The 15,641-nt window shown below is 43.1% G+C and overlaps 1 protein-coding gene across 2 annotated transcripts; it reads left to right on the top strand.

Annotated features, from left to right (window-relative positions):
• Nucleotides 1-402: 402 nt before the first annotated feature.
• On the top strand, nucleotides 403-15,319 carry LOC107192929 (heat shock 70 kDa protein cognate 4-like). Of its 2 annotated transcripts, XM_015582289.1 has the most exons (8): nucleotides 403-412; nucleotides 4,717-4,911; nucleotides 6,112-6,230; nucleotides 6,780-7,109; nucleotides 7,695-8,093; nucleotides 9,302-9,673; nucleotides 11,123-11,500; nucleotides 15,206-15,319. In XM_015582289.1, the coding sequence occupies exons 1-8, from the start codon at nucleotides 403-405 to the stop codon at nucleotides 15,317-15,319; spliced, it is 1,917 nt and encodes a 638-aa protein (XP_015437775.1). The 2 variants fall into 2 exon arrangements, with proteins under 2 accessions (XP_015437775.1, XP_015437783.1); XM_015582297.1 differs by lacking the exon at nucleotides 403-412 and having other exon boundaries at nucleotides 4,710-4,911.
• The last annotated feature ends 322 nt before the right edge of the window (nucleotides 15,320-15,641 follow it).

The raw sequence follows: 15,641 nt of genomic DNA, 5'->3' as shown, positions 1-15,641 counted from the left end.
AGAGTTAGATTTTTATCCTAGGGGGGGAGCAACGATCATCCCATTGATGAATACGCAGTTTCCATGAATACCGTATGAGATTTGTCAGGGCGTGTATCTTCGGTGCTCGAGCGTCTCGACACTCGACAGGATCGCCGGGTGATCCGACGTGGAGCTGCGTTTCGTCTTTCGCGAGGGGGATTTCAGTAGATCAAACAGCAGCTAAGGAACTATTATTGAATATTTTAATTACAGTAGCAAATTATAGGATAATAGATTAACATAACAATTTCTTCTTTAACCCTGATCTAAGGATAAATTAATAGATATCTTATCTATAAGCTATATGAAATTTAAAAGTCTAGTAATAGGCTATCGGTCAGTAAAACGTTAATACGAATCGAGGATTGGTATATTTGTGAAATGTCTGAAAGTATACTCAGAGGGTTGCACTGAGTCACAAAATTGGTATTTACAGGAATTTATATCAGTAAAAATAGAACAGATAATAACCAGAAGAAGGAATAACGTATCAAAATTTATTATCAATAATAACGGAGGATTAAGTAACATCATCGGAAACAGAAGTAGGAAATCAGAAAAGTCTTCTCGGTTCGCCTCGGAGCCCTCGATCTTCTCCGGCCAGTTCCGCGCCAACTTCCGGCGAAGTTTAGCGCGTCGAAGTCGTTATAAAAGCCGGCGTGGACCGATTTCATTTTATCGCGACGCTGTCATCGGCAAATTACCACGTAAACCGGCCGGGGCCAGGCTGGACCAGCGTTCGAGTGGATATTACGTTGGATCCGCAATAACTGTAAGCGTTTCGGGATTTATATCGTTTCATCCTCGTGTAACCACCATATTGGTCGTTGCTAGAGAGCTGCTAAACCCTTTACCGTTCCGCCTCGCGCCGGACAATATCCGGCTAACTTATATTCGAAATGTTGCAGCAGCGCGCTGTTACACCTCTGTCATCCCCCCAACCCTTCACCTGACTGGAACACCGGTACGGTCGTTCCGTTCGCGAGTCCGCGACGAGAGCCCCGACCGACGACGATACGAGCCGCGAAAATATTGTAACCGGTTTCTCGCCTTTTTCTCCCATTCAATATCTGGTCTGCGTTATTTATGACGTCTATTATCCGACGAGAAATACGACAGGAGTCGCGGCCGATTACGGGGGCCTTCTCGTGGAGCCGGTATCGCCTCGCACGCGCTCTAACGTCGCTTTAGATTCTACTACTACTCGAGTCCGTGTCGCGTACCTTCGTTCGGCCCCATAAATATTGCTCAGCGTAGACTCCTCGAAGTTATCGAAGTCACCGCGGTCGGGAACAACCAAGTAGAAGCAGACACGAGAGAGGAAGAGAGCGAAATGAAGTCACTTTCGATGTAGATTGTCGAGGATGTCGTAAGTTTCGCCCGTGTACGCTCCAGAAATGGGGGGATAGTTTCGGGATTCCTTTCGTTCTGACTTCTTAGACTTGCTAAAATTTTTGTTCGGCATAGCTCAGCGGTGTCGAACGGGAAATTCGATTGAAAATGGATATAATATCGATGTACGACACACCAGATACCGAATAACACGTTTTCAAAGTTTATTCGTGGAACATTCCGCTGCATATAGCAATGAATGTTGGGAGTGTTTTTGCTTCGGAGTTCGTAGTAAGTTATATTACTGTCGGTACATAACATACAAAATATCCCCCGCTAAATTCAATATTCTTCCAGGTGATCGGCAGTTCAACCCTTCTCCTTTGGAGCAGGGGAAAAACCCGCGGTTTCTGCGGGGTAAGTTGCGTATGCAGACTAGCATATAGGGTCGACGGAACGGTCGTTGAATCGTGGCCAGATCGGAATGGGAAGTAGAAGATCCGAGACGACTGGTTTTCGGTCGTCTGCCAACGCTTTTCGCTTCTCGGTGTCTTCCACCCTCCGTACGGATGTTTCGTCTGTTCCTTGGTTCTCCGCCCCCCGGTTCGCCGCATCCATTCGCGCAAATCCACCAACCGTTTCTACCCGTGGCTTCCTCCCTTTCGTCGCTTCTGTCCGCCTCCATGGCGAGACGATAAATTTTCCGGCTTTAAATCCCGGTCGCGACCACGACCACGACCGCGGCGATCGAACGGTTTCTATACACCCCACCACCCCTTCGGTCCTGTGTTGTATATGGCACGCGAACGAGCGTACGGCTTGTACCGAGTTCGCGTGCCCTTGTTTACCGGCCTGACGACATATTTATGAGGTTTGCTTAACGCCCCCCCTTCCCCTTCCCGCCTGCCCGCCCTCCCCGATCCAATCTCGATATTCGCGTCACTTCCCCTTCTGGAGCTAGCACCCCTTTGTCGTTCCTTGTACATTTTTCCTCGAATCCGTTTCTGTCCCCCTCCCCCATTTCTAGCCTGTTCTTATTTTTAAGGGGGAACCTTGTACTATCACGCACGCACAGTCGTTCCTACGCGCTGTTTTCCGACGTTTTATGGCTGTTGGACTATGCTGGGTACCTACGCCCTTTCGTCGGAATCTTGAGAGAAAAAGTTGACTAATTGGATTCCTGGATCTGGTATGGATACCGATACCATTCCAGAAATATACCCTGAGCATGAACGTGTGCCTCTAAATTTTACGTTCCTGTAGCTCGACACACTCCGAGGGCGGCGAATGTGCCGCAAAACTTTTTGGCTGTCGCCGCAAGACCCCTTGTGAAAGTGGTGATTAATCGGGAACTTTCGAATTGTTCCGTCGTCGGTTCGAAGCTTTTTGGGTGGTCGAGTATCGAATGAAAATTGAAGCATAGTTTCTCGGTTAGTACGGACGTTGTCGTTGTAAAAGCTTATTCGAATTATTTGAATTTTCGAATTAACCATTCTTAAAAAAATAAATGTTTGATAACTTGATTGTATCGCTGAATATTTTTAATCACTACAGAACGTAATGCACACAGGAAAGAAAGAATATAATAATTTTGATAGAGTAGCCTGTAAGATCAGTAGATCAGGGCGCAAACTTCCATTAGCCAGACCAACCTGTCTCGTAGAAGGTATCCAAATCATCGACAGATTGTTTTCCTCGCAAAGTTAACATCGTAACGCTCGCCGTCCATAATGAGTATATTCTTGCGAGTTCGAGGAAGGATTAGTAAATTAACGCGTCACATCCTGTCTCTGTAGCTCCCCTTCGAGCTAAATTTATCGGACACCGCCTCGTTAAGAGCTCCTCCTCGACGACAGTGGACCACGTTGGGGCGGGTCTTCTCCGTATGTACAAGCGTTTCTGTTCCGGTTCCGATAAGAAGACACGTCGTTAAATTAATTCCAACGCGCTATAATTGGTTCGATCGCCCAAGTTTTTCAATACACACTACTGTTCTAGGAAATTATACTATACCACAAAATATTTATAATAAGAATCATCCACTCCCCGTTGAAATTAATCGTTTCTCCTCAGTTTAGATGAACCCTTCATTATCCTGTGTTTAGGACAACAAGAAAAATAGAATTTTACTACGCAAAATTACATTTTGTGCAGTTACAACAGTTTCGAACGAATATTTCCATCATTCGTGGGGCCAGCAGAGGTCACAGGGGAGCCACGAAGTTCTTCATCCGTGGCGTTCCAATTCACGGTTATCGATCATTCTCGTAGGGAAACCGACGTCATCCGTGGGGGGAACAGAAAGTTTATTATGGGACCATAAATGGGCTAGGCCGTATCAGCGTGTCCCTTTGTGCGCGCCGCGACGGGAATGGACTATCATCGTCGCCTCGTGCCGATTCGTAATCCTGGTCACGAACAGACCGGGCGTTCCTTCCCCGTGGATGGGAATCGGTCGTCGTCGCGATCGAACGCGTCGCGCGAAATTCACGAACGGGCGCGCCGTTCGATCTTCTTGATTGGTATCGGCCGTAATTGCACGATGATCGAGGAGCGGAAACCCAGCTCTCGACACTGGCGAGTGTACATAGTTGGCAAACGGCACCAGGAAGCCTCGCGGAAACAGTCGAGATTACGTCTGTCCGCGAAACGGTGTTTTCTTTGTCGCGCATAAAACTTACGCTCCGACGGAGACGCGTTTCCTTAATTTGTGTCACGTTGCAGTCCACGTTACCTTCGATTCTGTTTCCTAGCTTCCTGCTTCGCGTTGTATTTTTTTTTCTTTTTTTAATGGAAATGAATTCCACCTGACGGTGCAGTCGACAAAGGACACTTTGCGTGTCGTAACACGTCTAGATGAATTTTTTTTCCAGAGGAAATAACTCTTAGTCTGTAAGATTGTACATGTTGCTTTAGCCCACAACTGGTATTGTGTGATTTTCCACGATGTGCTGGAGGAAGGCAAATGTCTTCTTAAATTAACAGTCAAGTGTGACTTTACCAAAAGTTGACACACGATTCGAAACATTTCGCCAGCAGGCGCAACTGTACGAGATTCGGACAATAATGGGTTAAAGTGAATCCGTTGGAAAGAGTTTTCGTGGTACCGTAACCGTACCCAAAATTAGATCCTCCGGTTTGATTGAAGAGGGAAGAACGGTTTCTCCGCAGACTTTTATAAACTCCGCCGTCGTCGCCGCCGTCGCGTAATTCAGCGTAATCGTGCACGGCGCTGGAAGGAAGAAGACAATAGGCGAGACGCGACGCTCGAAACAGTCGAGCGACGACGACCACCGCGCACATCGCCGTCCCGTTTCCCCGTTTTGGCTTCCGAAATTTCGTCGGGGGTCCCCACAATGGCAGCGCCGGCAGTTGGCATCGACTTGGGCACGACCTACTCGTGCGTCGGAGTCTTCCACAATGGGAAGGTCGAGATTATCGCGAACGACCAAGGGAACCGTACAACTCCCAGCTACGTCGCGTTCACGGACGCCGAGAGGTTAATCGGCGACGCCGCCAAGAACCAAGTAGCCATGAATCCTACCAACACGATTTTCGGTAGGCGCGTACCCTAACAGACATAATAGAAGCAGACTACGACAGGATAAGATATAAGAATACAGAAAAATAATTACAATATACTCTTTCGATAATAAGTACAGAACTTGGGTGTTTGGCTCCAGGATAAAATTGTTAGAATAACTGCATACACGTATAATATCTAAATAGACAACGCGGTTTCAATGTTTCTCATAGTCAAATCGTGTGAAAAATTAGAAATAGGGCAAACGCACCAATGAATGAACACTTGTAAGATTTTAGTAAATTAATATCTATATCTTTTTTTTTTAAATGCATAGTTCCAATTCCAAAAATTGGATAATTGTAATTAATTACATTAAGAAGAAAGAAATACAGAGTTCTCTAATAAATGAATATTTCTAATCGATGGCGCGGAAATTATTTCAATATGAAACAAGCTGTTGTATAAGTCACCAGCCTCTCTTTTTCTAACGTGTTTTCTAACCGATGGCGCGGAAATTATTTCAATATGAAACAAGCTGTTGTATAAGTCACCAGCCTTTTCTAACGTCGCACGATCCGGTCAAGAAGTCTTCGTTGCCCGGTAAGCAAAGAATTCGAGGGACCAATTCAGAATGGAGATCCAGACCATTTTCTAATATTTCACGACCTCTCAGCGAAATGCGCAGTCTGGTTATTATACGTCTATGAGTAACTCGCATCTCGTTCTGCTTTTCCTCCCTCTTTCTATTAAAAGCACGAAATCACAAAATCGTTTCGTGAATCGTTAACGATACCTGCAACGCGAAAATAGAAACGTTCTAGAATTGAATTCTCGATAATCGCGGCGTAGTCCGGCGATTTGGCAGCGTAGCCCGGGATTACAAGAATCAGCGCTGGGTTTCCGGGCTTCGGGTCTGGCTTCCGGCGGGTAGTTGCCCAGGCCGCGAAAGAAACGCGACCGGAAGCCGCTGTAAAGTCGAGAACGCTCCGGTTTCGCCTGCTGCCAAATCGACTTACCGCTACGGGTGCACTGTAGTTATCCGCGGACGGGGCCGGAATACTGTCCTCGCTCGTTTTCACGACGTTAACAGCGAGCGATCGTTCCTCCCCTCGATCCGCTGTTCGATCCTCCGCGCAACGTTCGCGGCCAATTACGCGATCGTTGCCAGGATTCGATATCGATTCGAATTCGCCCGGGGAGCCAAGGATCCCTAAATGAAATCGTCCCGACAGATGCGAAGAGGCTGATTGGCAGACGGTACGATGATCCATCAGTCCAGGCTGACATGAAACATTGGCCGTTCACGGTTGTTAATGACGGAGGAAAGCCGAAAATTCGCGTCCAGTATAAAGTAAGTTCGTTGACCAACCGGCGGATCGATGTTCCATCGCGTCGAACGTTCGACATTTTGACGGGGGGAATTTCGTTGGAGTTATTTCTGAGCACACGGTTATGTTCCTCGGGATCACACTGTGTTTAGACGTGTGGTGTGTATAAATATGTTTTTTTTTTAAATGAAATTACTAAGGGTAAAATTGCAGATGATTCTTTGTGTTACTTTTGCATATCGATCATTGTGACACCCATGCAATAATTCCAACACAATTCCTTGGTAGATTTACTATAAAAATTAATTCCGTAGTACCTTCAAAAATCTATGGTCTATGGGTATAACATTTTACATTAATATCAATTCTTAATAGCGATTATTTTGTCTCGTTTTACTAATTCCAAGAAACTGAACGATTAGTGTGAGGATTGAAACGAAGAAAGTTGTTTCTTTATCTTCAAGTACTCGCTCTGTGCCAGTTAAAGAGAAGAAAAGAACAATTAATGGTGTACCGTAATAGTTTTATGCTCTTTCCTCGGTCACATCATCCTCGGCGTATTACTTTTCCAGGGCGAAACGAAATCTTTCTTTCCCGAGGAGATCTCCTCGATGGTTCTGACGAAAATGAAGGAAACTGCGGAAGCTTATTTAGGAAAGACCATCACGAACGCCGTTATTACGGTACCGGCGTATTTCAACGACTCCCAGCGTCAGGCGACCAAGGACGCCGGTACTATCTCCGGCTTGAATGTCCTGAGGATCATTAACGAGCCGACCGCCGCGGCTATTGCTTACGGCCTCGACAAAAAGGGACGCGGTGAAAGGAACGTTCTGATCTTCGATCTCGGCGGCGGTACTTTCGACGTATCGGTACTGACTATCAACGATGGCATATTCGAGGTGAGTCTGTGTGTAAATCTGCGTTCCATGCCGATCCTTTTTTCCCCATCGCGCTGGAATTCATCGAGATGGAGCCACCTGTCGTCGGCTCGTATAAAAACGAACCTTTGGAGTAGAAGTTTCTTCCTTTTTTCACAGTAATTAAAGAACGTTTTATTTCTTCAATTAGAGTCATAGAAAATAATTGGAGCTTCTGGAACTTTATGACTCGTAGAGTTAATCCAACTAATTAGCGAAGGCTAATCTTCATCGTGTTGCAAAAATAAATAAAGGAACTTAACAGTTTTCACTAGAGACTGGTACAGTAAGGAATTCAGTAACAAAACACTTTTCTGAAATACTATAAAATACTTGGATCAAGGGAAAAACAACTGACGACGGAAGGTTCTTTAAATTTCATAATCCCCATCACTTTGCTTTCGCCAAGGAACCTCGGTTATTATTATAAAATTACCAACGGATTCATGGGAACTTTTCTCATTAGCCACTTACATTGATAATTATACATTAGTGCCAACTAATTACCAATTAATCGCATTTACAGTAACATTGACACTTGTGTACCTGATACTGTAACCTCCCCAGGTGAAAGCAACAGCCGGCGACACCCACCTGGGAGGCGAGGATTTCGACAATCGAATGGTGACACACTTCTCCGAAGAGTTCTCGAGGAAGTTCAAGAAGGATCTGACGAAGAACAAGCGGGCGGTCCGACGACTGAGAACGGCCTGCGAGCGGGCAAAGAGAACCCTGTCGTCGTCGACGCAGGCCAGCCTCGAGATCGACTCTCTCCTCGACGGGATCGATTTTTACACGTCGATCACGCGCGCCCGTTTCGAGGAACTGAACCAGGATCTCTTCAAGAGCACCCTGGTCCCTGTCGAGGAGGCTTTGCGCGATGCCAAGATGGAGAAATCGCAGATCCAAGACATAGTACTCGTGGGCGGCTCCACGAGGATCCCAAGGATACAGCGACTGCTTCAGGTTTGTCTTATTTTATTAAAAGAAAAGGCTTTTTTCACATATTGTTCAATATATACTGGATGATTGGTAATGGCATTCATTAATTAAGAACTTACTAAGCTAGTATTTTATAGGCAATGTTGTTGAGGGTGAAAATTCCTCTACGAACAATTTTAAACAAGGATAACGGTAGTAAAAGACATATAACTGGAAGATACCAATACTCTTACTGTATACATTATGTTTTAAGGAATTTTCCTTAAATTCAAGTTAGGCTCATTCTTCTGCTTGCCTTACTTAGAAAGAAAAAGGACTCACATATAAGGTTCAAAGTGAGCCTGGATTTAGCTTGTGCATATCTACATTTATTTGGTTTTCAAGAACGTCTGGTAGAATGGTACGTTTCCATCAGCTGGAGTTAACAGTCAACCTAACAGTCGACACTGCGTCGCTTCGTTGAAACGAAGTCAGGATGATATAGAGAGTTGGTTCGATAATAAAACGCATTAAAATTCGATTACGTTTCCAAGCGCGAGAGCCCCAACGGGGGCAGCGTTCTAAGTGGGGTTCGGTAGTCTGGACGAAAGGGGACGGATACGGACAACATCAGGACTCCCCCCGGGCCTAACGTTACAGAATTAATGAGCTCGATGACAAAGTCAACACCCGCGTTTTTCGAACCCTACGCGCAGTCACCGTGTTACCGGTATACGATTAGACGCACGGACCGTTTCAATGTATTTACGACCGAAGGGTTTCACGACTTTTATCATGGGGAACGATAATCGTAATTAAATTAGCGTATGCTGTCTAATACTACCGGAACGATAAATCTTAATTAGATCGAAGTAACGATTGCCGGGGTTCTCCGAAGTAATCAAGTTAATGCGAGTTTTCGGTGAGGCGAAAGGAAGTTCAGTGACCTTTAATTTTAAGAGAAATAGTATCCATGAGAATTTAAATTTTATATCTTAAAGCTGCTCCCTTTTGGGATCCCAACACCGGAAGGTGAAAAAATAATATGCCGTGTTAAATACATTCTTCAAACGTTCAAAAACATTTCTGTACATTGAGATCTTCTCCTGAAAATGTAATATATCAAATTAATAATTTACTCTTTGAAAAAGTAATGACGGACAGCTGAATAAATTTTTAGCTTGCCCAACGTGAAGAAAGGATCTGTCAGCCGACGTGTAAATAATAATCGAGCTCTTTGCTTGTTTTTGCAGGACTTCTTTTACGGGAAGGATCTTAACAAATCGATAAACGCGGACGAAGCGGTGGCTTATGGGGCAGCCGTGCAGGCGGCCATATTGCATGGGGACAAGTCCGAGGCGGTTCAGGACCTGCTGCTCCTGGACGTGACCCCGCTCTCCCTCGGGATCGAGACTGCCGGCGGCGTGATGACTGCCCTCATCAAACGCAACACCACGATCCCGACCAAACAGAAACAGACTTTCACTACCTATTCGGACAGTCAGGCGAGCGTCCTGATCCAGGTTTACGAGGGCGAGAGGGCGATGACCAAGGACAACAACCTCTTGGGAAAATTCGAACTTTCCGGGATCCCGCCGGCACCACGCGGTATACCTCAAATCGAGGTGAAGATTTCCCGCCGTTTTAGATAAATAGTCGGATAGCTGATACGGTACAGGACTGTCAGTCGGGCCTATAATCACTAGAACAATGAATCGGGAAAGGAAAACGTGAAAAAGATTCATATTTTCTTTTCTGATTAGCTTATTAAAATGATCTTAGTGGAATTTAGAGATAAATTTAACGTAAATCTATTGGGACAACAGATGTCACATCATAATGGAACTATTACGTTCATTACAACAGAAGCTGTAAAATTTTTTCGATTTTATTCTTATCCTATAAAGTCTGTATATTTGTTTGGTACAGAATTCTCGATACCACTATTCTACTCTCAATCTACTGCTTCCTAAAACGGTCTTAAACCAGAAACGACTCCACCACTTCAATGATTACCGATCAGCAATTAAAAGATAGAGGGTGGGGTATGTCTGGTTGGCCAAGGGCTGAAGCCGCTAATAAATGTTCCGGGCAACCGGGGCCAAAGATAAGAAAACAATTCCGGAGAGGAATAGGCCTCGAGCGGTCGGTACTCGGTGATTTCACCGGAGTAGGAAATCCTTGGCTGGGATATAGAGGGTGTTCAAAGTATTATTGCGAAGGAAATAGTAGAAGAGCAAGTTTCATTATTTTTATAAAGAATGCTATAACATAAACTAAACTTTTGTACTTGCAAGAGACTTTAAAAGCTGAATTTTAACTTTATCCCTTTTATATTTCTTACTCTTTTTTTATATCATATCAGCGTGCCTGTCAAGAAGAGTTCAGTAGGATAACATACGATAACATTAAATCTTGAACACGAGCAGAACTGGTAAAGTATTACAAGTATTGTAAAACATTGTATTGATTATTGCTTTATATTGGATAAGTTTACAAAATAACTCGTTCAGTTATGCTTATGTTATAACATCATTCTAATATTTTTCAATGTTGATCTTGTATAACTTTGACAATTACCATACTGTACTCGGCTCTGTTGTTTCCATATGATATGTAAAAGCTACATACGTTTCGTTCAAAAAATCAAGATTCCTTCAGTTTTTAATATCTATTCCAACTACAAAATGATAATGGATCCTCTTCTACGTTCAATTTCCTGCACGCATCTACATCCGGAACACCGGGAATTAATAACGTGAACACCCTGTATAGATCCATGGATGTGAGGAGGGTAAGGGGTTGCGAATGGACAGGGCTGGCAAGATTCTTTCCAGGCGATCCGGTGTCTCGAGATTTCTTTTCTGCCTGTTGCCATCGGCGTACGAGTCGGTCGGGGTTCTATTGGAATTGTCAGCCCGTCCGGATAAGCATCGAAACGGAAAGCAAACGCGAAAGACGAACAGAACGAACGAGAGGAGACGTCTGGGACACATACAGTCGAGGGGTTGGGAAAGAGGAGAACGACGACGAAAGTAACATAGTCCTCCTTTTCGTCTAATTTTCCGCCTTAGGTGACCTTCGACATCGACGCAAATGGTATCCTGAACGTATCCGCGGCTGAAAAATCGACGCAGAAGGAAAACAAGATAACGATAACCAACGACAAGGGGCGGCTTACCAAAGAGGACATCGAGAGAATGGTGCAAGAGGCGGAGATGTACCATACGGAGGACGAGACTCAGAGGGACAGAATCGCGACCAAGAACAACCTCGAGGCATATTGTTTCAACATGAAGAACACGGTGGAGGACCCGAAGATCAGGGAGAAGATCGCGGAGGGCGACCGGGCACGCATCTCGGAGAAATGTAACAACGTCATCAAGTGGTTGGATAGCAATGCTTCCGCTACCAAGCAGGACTTTGAAGCTAAACTGAGGGAAGCCGAAAGCGTGCGTATCCTTCTAATTACATTCTAGTATTGCTAATTTATGTTAACTTTGATGCCAACACGTAAGTGTTGAAAGTTTGAAGTTGTTGCTAAAACTTCGATTAAATTATAACGTTATAAGGAGCGTATAAAACTTATTCTTTGAGGAAGTAGTTGTGCAGCGCCATTATAGGTGAACTCTATAAGAGTAACAGATTCGTGAATCTGTTATCGATAGATTTCCTACTTATCATCAGAAGATAAATGATTCTGATTACTGATTTACCTACTGATGTTCCAAGCTTCATAGGGTTTTCTCAGTTATCAGCATACGATTATGAACCATACGTGTAATCACAGGTGGTGTAATCAGAGAGGAAACGAGATGCCGGAAAATAGTTGGCGCTGAATGTTAACGTATCTTAACGATTTATATCTCAAAAAATTGCTCTCAATTTGCTCCTTCCGAATCTGAAATTGCTCCCACAGCACCATTAACAGTTAATGAGATATTCGCAAATAAAGCAAAAATTTGTTATCTGCAAAATAGATAGGTAATGGCCTTTTTACAAACAGATCATGGTACCAAAAAATTGCTCCTGATGTGTTTTATAATATTCAATGGTCAGATATCTTAATATCAACTTATTCACAAGAAGCAATTGAATTATTCCAAATAAAATAACAGATAAGTATATTTGAAAATAAGGATGTATGCAAATAAATTCCAAAATCTTATTTCAGAAATAAATTATTTCTAAATGATTTATTTGCCAAATATTTGGTTATTTAAAATAATAATGCAAAATAAAAAATAATAGATTTTCGTATATAATGTATATATTTGTCATTGTAAATTAAAAAATATATTGTTTGTTTAAATTTATTGTGACAATACATAGATATACGTGTTCGTAATAGCATATTGAAAGTAATTAGTTTTTTGTACGCGAACACAAATTACGACAAATCCGACCCCGAACCTGCACAAGCTCGGTGAAGTCGGTATGCAACACTTCAGAGGTTTATTTTTATTTTATTATTAATAATTCTATGATATATGTATATTGCATATATTTGTAGCATCCTGCAAATGGGTATTAACGAGCCATTCCACATCGAAACGCATAAAATTGCGATCTTAATGACCGATTTTATTCGAATTTGAGAATCTAAAGTAATTTTCAGTAGTTCCATACATCTTTATCTCGAATACTTTTCTAAAACATTTAAAGTACTAGACATTTTTACACTTTGAATCTCATATCGATTTCAAAAATAATCCTATTTCGATGTAATATAGAACGTAGTTTCATGAGATATATTCGAAGTTCGCAGCCATTAGCTCGATATTGTCTTCAGTTTACAGTATTTTACCGATGACAATACCGATTGCCCAGGCCTCACCACGAGGAGGTTGCTGCGAGTGGAGGCCCAAGGCAAGTAGATGGAATCACAAGTTCTACATCTACCCACCTTTCACAATAAACCTTATAAATTACTTAAATCTTAACTATATAATACTACCGATACTAAAATCCCTCGGCGGATGACTTCTTTCTTGAGCCTAAACCTATAAAAAACTAAGTTCCCTCGTCGGTTGTCTTCGTTCTTCAGCTTAGAACTAATATTATCTTAATATTCTAATTAATACGAATTAATGCTAGTAATACGAAATAACAAATTTAACGCAATGTAGTCGCTAATACTCAAACGAAAGAGATAGACGGAATGGAAAAAGTTCCATCGATCATTTCGTTTACGCACCTAATATACCAAGCCAAAAATTAATTCTACGATGAACCACGTTAAACTACAGTATGAACAAGTATCGCGATGAAAGTGTTGCCAGAACCTGGTTTAAGAAAATAGGAAAGACGGGCGCAACCTCGCAAACCCGAATCCATCTCTCACTTTCCAGGCCCTTTGGGCTGGTCACCTACGTACCAGACCCGAGCACAGGTCATGACCAAGTATGGTAGTGCAAGCGAGATCCCCTGTAAAACAGAGTCCTTTTACGGAGCAGACTCCCGACTACTCCGTAGGCGGGCACATTGTACCCAGGCGCGCACGAGCCTTTACTCCAAATCCTACTGCCAGGCAAAGACTAAACACGTCCGATATCTGGCTTCTCAATAGAAACCAGAGGGATCGGCAAACAGTCTTAGTGCACAGGCCCACTGCCCGTACCATAATAGGTACAGACCCACTGCCCATACCCCAAGTCTGTGTAGAGAAATCAACGAGCAAAATGAATTAATAATAACTTGGTATGCACAATGGCTGATCACAATTTAAGTCTATTAATAGATAGACTAAAATTAATAATAAACGATGTGATGATGAATATGAATATAACAATGAATATCGAATTATGATTTAAGTTTAACTTACAGTAACTTAACGCAGTGGTAGACGCACGCTTTGAAGATGTAGACGTTGATCGATGTCTTCTTTCGATGGAATAACTGTTTGGAAAAATATTTTTCATTATACAATACACATAGAATACATAATATGCACAGTAAATAAATCACAGTAAATAAATCACAGTACATGGATCACAGTACATAAAAAGATAAATATCGAAGCCAATGGATCTCGAACATCTGTAACATACAAGGGATCAGTAACAAGAGAGGAGACACAACAATATGCACAGAAAATAGATTAATAATATGCACAGTAAATAAATCACAGTATAGAAATCACAGTAAATGAATCACAGTACATAAGAGGATAAATATCGAAGCCAATGGTTCTCGAACATCTGTAACATACAAGGGATTAGTAACAAGAGAGGGGACACAACAATATGCACAGTAAATAAATTAATAATATGCACAGTAAATAAATTGATGGTTGTCGAATGCCTGCAACAAACAATGGGTTAGTAACAAGAGAAAAGACGAGTATGAGACGCGCGACCACCCTCCGCGACGGTTCACGAGAAAGTGAGGAAACAAGCACAGACCTGCACGGGATGGTACGACCTTGGTACACGGCGTACACGGCTAAGTCAATAAACTGGGTGACGCAACTCACTAGCGCGTTGGATCGACGGAGAGCACCGCTACTCGGCACGCTCTACCGTACTCTCTCGCTCGCACACCTCCCCCCATAGACCCCTGAAATTCCTCCAACACCGACGGAGAGCACCGATACCGCGGCTCGCTGTACCGCTCTCGCTCCGTCCCGTTTGCCCGCTCCGACCATCTTCGGCATCGTTCGGTACGCTTCGACACCGACGGAGAGCACCGATACCGCGACACGCTCTCCCGGTCTCGCTCACTCCCATTCGACCGCTCCGGCCATCTTTGGCACCGTTTTGCGAACTATCGCAGAAGTTCTGGAATTAGTTCCAATTTCCCCCACCAACGTGGTGGGGGTGCCACTAAATGTCCCATAAATTAGTACCGATAGTATTACATAGTTAAGATTTAAGTTATTTATAAGGTTTATTGTGAAAGGTGCGTAGATGTAGAACTTGTGATTCTATCTAGCTGCCTTGGGCCTCCACTCGCAGCAACCTCCTCGTGGTGAGGCCTGGGCAATCGTCAGGGCGTCATTTGCTACATTTTCGGGAAAAGGTGTCATTGGGCTGTTACTTCATTGTATTTACTAATACTCTGCTTAACTAATTTTCGGTTGTAATTTTATTCCGTTGTCACCGTCAGTGTACTGGAATGTTATTTCACTTCTTGTAACAAAATTTTCAATTTTCTAGGTTTGCAAACCAATTATAAAAAGGTTCTATGGAAGTGTGAATCCAGAAGCGTTCAAAGGATGCGATCAAGCCGGTAGTCCTTCGGACGGTCCAACGATAGAGGAAGTAGAGTGAATGTTTCGATGAATCATGCCGAGCGCTGTTTTTCTGTGGACCATATCTTTAACGCGAAATAGTTCATCGCGTTCCCGATGAAATCAACTCACCGATATTAAAATCTTATACTGTACAATTCATTCTTCTCGAGAATCCGTGCGATGTATCATTCTCTCATATACAAAGTAACAATAGATGCAACAAATATCTATGAAATCTGGCTGGTAAAATGAGAAATAAACGGGGGCAGGTCAATAATTTCCAACGTGTTATTTATTGCAAGCGAGTTTGGGAAAGGTAGTTATCGTAATGATTTCGTAATACATTCGAAATATGCGAT

This window comes from Dufourea novaeangliae, unplaced genomic scaffold (genome assembly GCF_001272555.1).
Source record: "Dufourea novaeangliae isolate 0120121106 unplaced genomic scaffold, ASM127255v1 scaffold7, whole genome shotgun sequence".
NCBI classification, from domain to species: Eukaryota; Metazoa; Arthropoda; class Insecta; order Hymenoptera; family Halictidae; genus Dufourea; species Dufourea novaeangliae.
This window is presented reverse-complemented; position numbering and strand designations above follow the sequence as displayed.